The sequence below is a fragment of the Saccopteryx leptura genome, chromosome 1 (assembly GCF_036850995.1).
Source record: "Saccopteryx leptura isolate mSacLep1 chromosome 1, mSacLep1_pri_phased_curated, whole genome shotgun sequence".
NCBI classification, from domain to species: domain Eukaryota; kingdom Metazoa; phylum Chordata; class Mammalia; order Chiroptera; family Emballonuridae; genus Saccopteryx; species Saccopteryx leptura.
In genome coordinates, this window is record NC_089503.1 from 309,451,210 (window position 1) to 309,461,479 (window position 10,270).

General features: G+C 55.5%; 1 protein-coding gene across 2 annotated transcripts; it reads right to left on the reverse strand.

The window, feature by feature from the left end:
• Nucleotides 1–1,194: 1,194 nt before the first annotated feature.
• On the reverse strand, nucleotides 1,195–9,099 carry SSTR3 (somatostatin receptor 3). 2 transcript variants are annotated; one of them, XR_010748092.1, is made up of 4 exons: nucleotides 8,438–9,099; nucleotides 8,075–8,234; nucleotides 1,737–4,046; nucleotides 1,195–1,676 (listed from the first exon to the last, which is right to left on the reverse strand). XR_010748092.1 is itself a non-coding variant. In XM_066358318.1 (3 exons), exon 3 carries the CDS (start codon nucleotides 4,008–4,010, stop codon nucleotides 2,733–2,735), a length of 1,278 nt encoding a protein of 425 aa, XP_066214415.1. In that variant the 5' UTR covers nucleotides 4,011–4,046; nucleotides 8,075–8,234; nucleotides 8,438–9,099; the 3' UTR covers nucleotides 1,195–2,732. The 2 variants fall into 2 exon arrangements, 1 of the variants encoding a protein (XP_066214415.1); XM_066358318.1 differs by having other exon boundaries at nucleotides 1,195–4,046.
• Nucleotides 9,100–10,270: the final 1,171 nt, after the last annotated feature.

Here is a 10,270-nt window from a genome sequence, read left to right on the forward strand (position 1 = left end):
AGGGGTGGCCACGCCCCTCAGATCCTCTCTGTGCTGACGCTGAGGCATGAAGTCTGGGTCCAGAGCATGGTGGCCATGGGCTGTTGCCTGGCAACCACCTTTGAGAGACAAGTTCAAAGGAAGGTCTTGGGTATGAGCAAGTTAGATGTGTGAAGAGGAGGAGTCAGGAAGGGAGGGTTATCACCACCCCTTCCTATGTGCTCAGCCTCACAACACCGGAACCCCCTTCACCCTACAGTCCTTGGGGATCCCATAATCACAGATTCCAGCCCCAAACCCCATACAAGCTCCTTTGTCACCCAGCTCCTCCCCATCCCCCATTTATTCAAGGTCAGCATGTACTAATTCAGAGGAGGCTAGAGTCGCAATGTGAAAATTGCTGCCTGGAGTTGTGAAATGAAATTCTCCTTGTTTGTTCATTTATTCCAAATACTCACATGGAGGGCCCACGGTGCTGCCAGGCCCTGGAAACACAGATGTGCCACCTGCCTGGAGGGGTGAGGCTAGCGGCACAGCCACACACACACGTGTACATAAGCATGTGCAACCAGCGGCACACGTTGTGGTGGGGAAGCTCGAGGGCTGTGGGATCTAACAGAGGGAGAAGAGCGCCCTGGCTGGGTACCACTCCCACACAGCGCTTGGTCCCCACAGATACAGTTGAGATGCCCTGAGCACCTACTATGCACCTAAGCTGTGCTTACACCCCCCACCCCCATCGCAGCCTGCTATCACTGCTGCCTGGCTGGCCTTCTTTACCATGGTAGTCTGTCCCCCTTCCACCCCACTGGTCAGGCCAGGCTGTTCATCGCGGAGTCCTACCTTCTCTCCAGGAAGGTCACATGAGCTACACCTGGGCAATCACAGCATTTGATCACCTTGTATTGGTCCAAGGGGCCACCGTGTGACTTAATTGGAACCAATCAGCTTCCTTCCATGAGATTTGAGATTTGAACACAGGAGGAGAGTATATCTACTGCTTTTGTATCAAGTTCTGTAAGATTATAGCTTGAGGCTTGTCAGAGGCCTCTTCCATGTCCCCTGGAGGGTCAAGACTCTGGGAGGCCTGGGCACACAGAGCTAAGTGATGGATACAGGGAGCATCCTGATAGAGATGACACCCATACACACCCACCATGCACGCTCATCTAGACGCACCACATCTGGCAAAGCAATTGGTTCAGACCATGGCTTTTGTCATGTGTCACCATCTTTATTGACAAGAGCTAGGGGCAGAAGCAGCAAAAGATTTCCCTAAGGGGCCTCCCAGTCACCCTCACAGAATAAACCCACCTGCCCCAGGAATCAGGAAGGGAGGGTCAGCCAGGAAATGCTGGAATGCCAAGGGGCCATCTTCTCTTGCACCCCATACACTCCCCTAAGCCCTGCCTCCCTGATCCTTGGCCTCTAACCCCCACGTTCCCCTTTGTTCATGTTCTCACCCCAAAAAGCCAGATACAGAGAGGTTGCAGGATGAAGAAGGGGGTGTAAGCCAAGCCTGGCAATCCAGATTCATTGATGTAGCAAGTGAGCTCAGTCCAGAGAGGCCAAGGACAGCTCCAAAGTCATGGGACAGATCTGTCCTCCTCCCTCCTCCTTGTTCTGCTTCTTCTCCCTCCTCATCTCCCTTCCACACCCTCCTCCTCTCAGCACTGTCTAGACCAGTGGTTCTCAACCTGTGGGTCGCGACCCCGGCGGGGGTCGCGACCCACAGGTTGAGAACCGCTGCCCTAGACCCTCTGCCTTTCCATGCCAGTCTGCCTGGATTAGATCCCTGCCTTGGTAGCTGAGAGGGAAGGAACAAGGATGATTTCTCCTAAGAGGAGGTTCCCAGAGCCCTCAAAGACCCAGAGAAACCCCACCCTCCACCAGCCACAGGACACAAAGTGAGCTGCTTTGGGGATTTGTAGGCTGCCTTCAACAGCGGCTGAACCAGGCTTTGGGTGGCCTAAGTTTATGCATTTTGGAATACCTCTTTAAGAAAAGCAATACAAAATTACAAGTACAAAATGAGACTCAGGGACTCCGAAGGGCCCAAGCAGTAAGGGGCTATGCAGCTAGATTTAATGAGCTTCTTGGAAAAGCTACCTCTTTGCCTGGTATCCAGGAGCACAGGAGTCCTGGCCTGACCCTCTGGGTCAAGAGAGCCTGGAGGTTATTGAGGTGAGGCCTGCAGTCCAGAGAGAGCTGGCTCGAGGCCTTGCAGCAAGTAGGGGAGAGTTTTGTGGGCCTGGGCAGTCTCACACCCCTCCCTGCCACAGGGTAAGGCTTTCTTCTATTTGGGGCCCTGGTCCAGTTCCCTGTGAACCTGGGCCCCAATTCCCCTCCTATGAACCTGATTTTGAGCCCAGGAAACCCAGGCCTTGGTTTATCCCCCTGAGGGCCAAGATTCAGGCCAATCTACCAGGATGCTCTGTCTCTGAAGGGGAGAGCCAGTCTGCACCCATCTCCTTAAGTTGGGCCGCACTCAGGAGGGTCAGCCCAGCAGTAAGGTCCCTCCAGTCTTCTCATCCAGCAGAGTTTGTCTAGACGGATTACTTCCATCCCTGAGTCACAGAGGAGAACATGAGGCCCAGAGAGGGGAAGCGGCCTCTCCAGTCACTGTGTGCGAGTCTCAACAGCGGTGGGATCTGAACCTCCCATCGCTGGGCCCTGACACCTTGGGCAGCATGCCCTAGGTGCACCCACAGCCTCTGCTCTGTCCTCAGGCCACCCTGGCCCTCCACCGGCCCCTACAGACAGCTGATGTGCAGAGGGCCCGACTTTTCCCCAGCTGAGGGCTCTTGGGGTAGGAACTGCTGCTCCTTGCCAGCCACCCGGCTGGGCGGCAGCTCCTGCCTGCTGGTGCCAGGCTGTGCGATCTGGCTGAGCCGGCCATTCATCTCCTTCCCTTCTTCCTGCTCCCCTGGCCCCTCCTCCCCACCTACCTCTCCATCCTCTTCCTCTCCCTCCTCCTCCTCCTCTGTCTTCTCTGGAGGCCCAGCTGGGGGCTCTTGGCTTCGGACACGGCGGGAAGGCCGAAGCAGAACCCGGCGGAAGCCCTGCTTGAAGCGGTAGGAGAGGAAGCCATACAGAATGGGGTTGGCACAGCTGTTGGCATAGGGCAGCGCCACCACCAGGAAGTAGAGGCCGAAGAAGGCAGGCTCCTCAGGCAGCGGGCACACCACGTTTACAATATTCAGCACATAGAAAGGCATCCAGCAGAGGACAAAGAGCGCCACCACAGCCACCACCATACGTGTGACTCTGCGCTCTGAGCGCCGCCGCCGCTGGCACGAGGGTGCCCACACCCGCCGTCCTGCCGAGCGCATCTTGACCACAATGAGCAGGTAGCAGAGGCAGATGACCAGAAGTGGCCCAAAGAAACCCAGAGCAGCCGTGTAGATGATGAAGCCGGCTCGCCAGGCCGCTGCCGGCTCGGGCCACTGCATGTGGCAGGTGCTCATGCCCCGGGGCACCCCTGAGAAGACCACCACAGGCAGCACCACCACGGCAGAGGCCACCCAGACCGCCGCGCTGACTGTGCGGGCCACAGGCGCTGTGCGCCAGCGTGCCGAGCGGGTGGGATGCACCACCGCCAGGTAGCGGTCCACGCTCATGACCGTGAGGCAGAAGATGCTGGTGAACTGATTGATGCCATCCACAGCCATAACCAAGCGGCACATGAGGGAGCCAAAGGGCCAGTAAGACAGGGCGTTCTGGGCAGCCAGGAAGGGCAGCCCCAGCATGAAGAGCTCATCAGCCAGCGCCAGGTTGAGGATATAGACATTGGTGACTGACGGGCTTGCCGTGTGCCGCAGGACCACGTAGATCACCAGAGAGTTGCCCAGCAGTCCCACCACACACACCACCAAGTAGACCAGTGGGATTAGGACACCACTGATGGCCAGCCCGGCCGTGCTTGGGGCTGTGGACACGTTTCCCAGGGTGGCATCCAGGAGCCAGGATGAGGAGGTGTTCACAGGTTCCGAGGTTGTTGGCACCAATGAAGGATAGCCGAGGGTGTCCATGGCTGAGGAGAGGGTGGTCAGCAGTCAGCGACTGGCCTGGAGGATGAAGGACACAGTGGGTCATGGCAGAGGACGGCTTTCTCTCAGCTGCCCCTCCATCATCACACTGAACCTGTGCTCGGCCAGGGTTTGACATGCACCAGTTATTCACTGCACAGGCCAGCAAGGTGTCCCCACTTCTCAGATGAGGAAACTGACTCTCAGAGAGGTAGAGTGACCACTCTGTATCACCATCGCTAAGGTGTGTTGGAGGATGCGGGCTTGCCTGGCTCCAAAGGGCAGTTACCAGCAGTGGCCTGTGCCCCCTTGTGTCCCTTCACCTGTGCACAGGGCGAGAGCTACACAAATGTCCAATAAAGGAATCAATGGATCCTTCAATTAGCTGATGACCACATATGCCCTTTACTTTACACTAGCACTTTTCAAATATTTTTGCTGCCAGTGCATTTTACATAATGAAGTCATATTGTTTCATAAAACGACACTTGCCCTTTCTACATATGCTGGTTCCAGCCAGCAGATCACCAACTGGATCACCCACTGCTACAGACTGAACATGCCCCTCCACCAAATTCATGCTGAATCCCAGTGTGATGGTATTAAGAGGTAGGACTTTTGGGAATGGGATTAGTGCCCGTGTAAAGGAAACTCCAGAGAGCTCCCTTGCACCTTGCACCATGTAAGGACATAGCAAAAAGATGACCATCTATAAAACAGGAAGCAGACCCTCACCAGACGCCAAATTTGCCAGCACCTTAATCTCAGACACCCAGCCTCTAGAACTGTGAGAAATCCATTTCTGTTGTTTGTATGTCACCCAGCCTATGGTAATCTGTTATAGGAGCCCGGACGGCCTAAGATACCCACCGACAGGTCTCAGCCCTCTTATTGGAAAAGAATGCTGCATATCACGTCCTTAACCTTTCACTCAGGTCTATAGATAAACTTCAGAGTATCTATGAACATCCCAAACTCTGAAAGCCCAGAGCTTTCATCAGATGAAGAATCACAGGCTCAGGGATATGCCCTCCCCTGTAAGTCAGAGCCCTTGGGGACCCTTTCTACCTGACCCACCCCACTTCACCCTGGCAAAGACCCTGGCTGTGAACCTGAGGGTTGGGTCGCTGGGGCCATTCTCCCCCAAGAAGAGACATGTGGTAGGGAAATTCACAACACACTGGAGGTAAGCACACGAACAGCCACCACCCCTAGCACTGCAGGCCAGGCTTCCCTGAGAAAAGGACATTTCAGATGGGTCTGAAAGTGCCAGCAAGAGCATGCCCACCAGCACAGTGGAAACCAGCATTCCCAGTTACTGATAGCAGCTTTCTTGTCACACCTGCCGTGCACGATGAGGAGCTGGGACTCCTCCTGGCTCCCCTCCTAGACCTGACTCTCCTAAATGAGGAGACACTCTTACCCCTTTGGACCTTCCTCTTGTCTCCCAACTCTTCCTTTCACACAAGCACAAGCTCTGCACCAGTGTCTGAAGCATCATCCAAATGAAGTGGGGGAACCAGAGTGGACAGATCTTAACACAAAGGGAGGGCGAATGGCTACCAGTGGGAATTCAGGCCCTGCTGGGAAAGGGCCCTGCCTCAGGATTTGCTAACCTTCCTCAGCAGACTTCCTGGCTCTCAGGAGGTCCAGAGCTGAAAGCTGGAGCCTCCTGTGGGCCTGGACCTCCCCCTTTCTTCTTAATGCCCCCCCCCAATTATCCAACCTAACACTGGGCCTGAAATGCTACCAGTTTGAACCTGGGGTTCACATTGCCCTATCAGGACACCACTTTCCAGATGCAAAACTTCTGGAAGGGGGAGGTACCCCAGCTCAGAGAAAACGTCTCTAGGTGGGCAAGTGTAGCTGGGTGCCCGTTTAATGACCTGGGGCTTCTAAGGGCTCTGAGCACCAGGTGGCGCAATGTCAAAAATGGCAAAGTACCCCTAGGGCTGGGCTGTGGCTGCTCCTGATGAGACCCCAGGCTGGCCGGGCTCAGAGCACCCCCCTCCCTGCCCCTCCAAGCCCAGGGAGAGACCCCCAGCCTGTCCTCAGCCACTAGCCCTCATCTGCTCTCCCGAGCCTGGGACAGCCTCACTAAGGGAGGGGCTCTCTGGACAGTGGGCTCATGGAGTCCTAACAGTGTTGCCAGCTTTTGCCACTGAGCCCAACTGCCAGGTTCCAGGCTAAGCTGATGACCTGCTGCATCCTATGGGTCTTATGAGGAAGGCATCAGCGTTTGTTATTCCCAACATTCAGACCGGGAACACACGCTCTGGTCACATAGCTATGAAGGGGCAGGGCTGGGGGGGGGGGGCGTCTCCCATCCACCTGCACCTCACAGGCTGGCAGACTGAGCCAGGCCTGGGGAAGGCACTTGTCTACGCATCGCAGCTGGCCAGGGCACCCAGCTGGCATCCAGCTCTCCCACCAGCCTATTCAGAGCTCTCGCTGCTCCTTGGGACTTTGAACTATTAGGATCATAAACCCAAATCCCTAGGCTCTTAGAGGCCTAGAAATAGCATTTTAGATTCTTAGAACAGAATGGGAGAGTCAGATAGATTTTTAGACTCTGTGTCCCTGAATCAGAGAATGTTAGAGTCCCAGAATAGCAGAATCAGCCCTCTTTAGACTTGGAATTGTGGAATCTGGGACCTTAGCGTCCTGGCCTCCTCGGCCAGGGAGTTCTACATCACCACCCATCCACCTTGCTGCCCTGTGCGCAGGTCCTCTTTACAGCATCCCACTGGTGGCCAATCCTGCCCAGTGATGGAGGAGGGAGGAGAGCGCTGGGCTCTCAGGAGAGGAGCAGTGAGCTGGGAAGACCTGAGTGCCAGGCTGCAGGAACAGATGCCCCCAAGGAAGCCTTGGGGGTGAGCTCTGAAGACAGTCTCTCCCCACCATCCAGTCACACATTTGTGCACCCACATACACACATGCTAACACACATGATCCCGGTGAGAATGCAGAAGACCTGCCAGGCCCTGCTTTTGTACCAGGGATGAGCAAGATTCTACCAGAACCCCTGCCCCCTCACAAGGTGCCCTGCCTCTACCTATGTCTGGGACCATCTCCCCCGTCCAAGTTCACTGGCTAGGGTGCCAGAGGTAGAAAAATAATGGCTTTTTAGGGGAGTCAGCCAGACCTGCAATTTCACTGCGCCTTTTCTTTAAGGAGCTGGAATCCTGTGCATGATCTAGTTCATCCCGGGGGAGGAGGGGCTCTGCCTCCCTGTCTGGTTTATCTTTGGCACAGCTTGCCCGAAAGCTGGGGGTGGACTCCTCAGAGGACTGTTCGGAGGGATGGGAGCCCAGGGAGGGTGAGTGGCTGCCCTGAGCCCCATAGCAATTCAGGACCATGTTTCAGGGATACCAGACACCCCGATGATTCTGCATTTGTCTGTGCCCCACCTCCTTCCCCTCTAGACTGCTGGCCCTTGGGTGCAGGGACCCTGAGCTATTTATTGCTTTAACCTCAGCACCTAACACAGTATCCAGAACATTGGGAAATATGAATAGGCCAAGAAGTTCAGTGAGTAGAGCTCCAAGTGAAGTGGGGCATTGCTCCTGAAGAGAGACCTCAAATTCACAGGAAATCCTCACAGAGTCCATGAAGGAGAGTTTTTAGAGATGAGGAAGTTAAGGCTCAGAGAGGTTCAGTAAGTTGCACAGGGCCCCTCAGCTGGTGAGCAGGAGATCAGAATGCAAACCCAATTCTGTCTACTCGAAACCGTCAGTATCCCCTGGCCCTGCTGGCTTCCCTGAAGGCCCTGGGCTTGAAGGAATTAGGGGCTGAAACAGCCCTAGACAATGAAGGCAGATGGCTCCTAGCCAACTGCATTATGCTTGTCCTCTGCTGCCCTGGGCCCCCCCCAAGAGACTTCAGATCGTGCTAGTCATTGTGGACTGAATCACTCCAACCCCAGGCGCATACCTCACAAGCCCTAGGTTGGGGCTTGGACTCTGCCACAGAGTGATGATGCCAAACTGCTGTGTGACCTTGGGCAAGTCACTTCCTTCCTCTGGGCCTCCGTGTCCTTCTATGAAAATGATGACCAGAGTACCCACCTGGCAGAGTTGTTGTGAAGATTACAGGGAAGCATGCTGAACACAGTGCCCAGCACAGGCAGGGCGCTCGGCAAAGCTGGCGCGTGAGCTGAGGCCAAGCAACAGGAGGCACCGGGCTCCGTCCAGCCCTGACAGTCTGCTGCACTGTGATCCCAAGATTCTAGAATCATGGTACAAAACTGCAAGATTAATGTCCCCCCACCCCCACAGCCCACCAAGAGGTCACCGGAAAGCCTCCTTCCTCCCTGGACCTTCCCATCCTCTGCCAGCTGCCAGCCCCAACCTCCCAAAGTTATCCTGGGCAGAAGCAGGCACTCTAGGACCCTATCCTCTGGGTCCCAACCCCAGTCCCAGCCTCCTTACCTGCCTGTGGGGTGAGGGGTCCCCTCCTTGCTGCCAAGCTGGTTACCATTCTGCTGGCCCCTCGTCCTGCACAGTCCCCAGGTGCCTCCAAAGCACCCCTTAGCCGGCGTCCCCACACAGTGCCCACTTCTAGACCACTGCAGCCCAGGCCCCCTCCTAGGCCCGCGGTGGCCACATCTGCCCACAGAGCCTCTCCCATCTGGTCTCCAGCTCTGACTTCCCACTGGTGCCCGGTGCGTCACCCCTCATCTCCAGGACACGTCCTGGAGGGTAGGGACACAGATGGGGGTCTGCAAGCAGGAGCACAGGGTGGGGATGGAGGGAGAAGCCTCCCAAGAAAAGAAGAGAAATGGGGAACAGGGGATTAAAAGGAGCCAATAGAGATAGAGGGAAAGGGGGGGTTGGTCGGAGGTGGAGAGAGAGAGAGAAAGGGAGAGAGAGAGGACAGTGAGTGGGTGGAAAGCCAGAATGAGGAGGAGTGATGAGAAATACGTGACAGGGAGAAGAAAGGGAGGAGGAAAGAGAGAGAGAAGGGGAAAGAGGGAGAGATGCGGAGAGAGAGGCAGGGATAGAGAGTGAGGAAGGAAGAAGGAGAAGGAGGGGGTGGCAGAGAGAGTGACAGAGAAGGATTGTGCCACAGATGGTGACATGGAGAGCCAGGAAAGGAGGGAGCCGGAGGAGTGAGGGTGTGGGAGGGGCTGGGAGGAGGGGCCCAGGGGCCAGAGAGCAGGTGCAGGGTGAGGGAGGAGGGACGGCAAGTTAGGGGAGGAGGCTGCTAGTGGGGGGAGGCCCTGTTACCGGGGAGATTTCAGCCACCCACGCTGGCCTTGGCTCCCACAGAGGTTTGGAGAGAAGAGTGTGGAGCTCAGGGGGGCTGGGGGCTAAGAACCAGGGGCCAAGCACCCCCACCACAGGCCACCATGGCACATTTCTCCTAGGGTGACAGCTAGGTCCCAGGACCAGGTGGGTGTGGGGTTGGGCAGTGCCACGAAGAGGGCTGAGAGCATGGGGTGAGCATTGGAATGGGGGTCCAAAGTCCTGTTCAACAGCTATAAGCTAGACACCAGCCACAGAGGAAGGCCAGGTGGGGGTCATTAGCCCTGAGACTGGTTGAGTCTGGAGAGCCCCTGGCAGGATGAGGCATGGATGGAGAAGGTAGAACAAATACTGCAGGCTCTGGGGGCCAAGATACAAAATCGAATATGGAGAAAACAAATGTCTATTCTTCGTAAATTGACAGAATTCAAAATATAATAGTAGTAATTGAGAACAATGTTTTGTAATATAGGTCTACTGCTAAGAGTAGAATTCTTTTGGGGGGAATAATATTTGGCTTAATTGAAATTCAAAGTTAAATTCCCATCCTCAAATAGGTTGCAAGTGGTCATCTGTGAAAGCCATTCTTGGCTTCAGGCTGTGCCCCAGCAGCCTGTGTGGGTTTGGTCCCTAGCTCTAAGATGTTCTCCCCGGGGCCTGATCACAGGCCTGGCTGCCCCTGGACACCTGCCCAGCTTGTGCTGACTTGCCATGTGACCGTGAGTGAGTCATCCCTCTCTGGGCCTCAGTTTCCTCACTGGGATCATGGGGAGGTTAGACTAGATCAGTCAATCCTAAGATTCTCCTTCAATGTATCACAAACACCTAAGGGTAATTAGTAATGATGGCTGTTTTTATCAATAGTGGGCTGCTTCAGGCCCATTCTCGTTCTTCATGCCACTATGACCACCATGGCGAGCAGTATTAGTGTGTCCGGTTTACAGGTAAGGAAGCTGGGGCTCAGAGAGGGGAAGCAGTCACCTCAGATCACACAGAAGCCCAACCGCCTCATGCCAA

Coding starts and splice junctions, on each gene's coding strand:
- SSTR3 (XM_066358318.1), bottom strand. CDS start 4,010: ATGGACACCCTCGGCTATCCTTCATTGGTGCCAACAACCTCGGAACCT.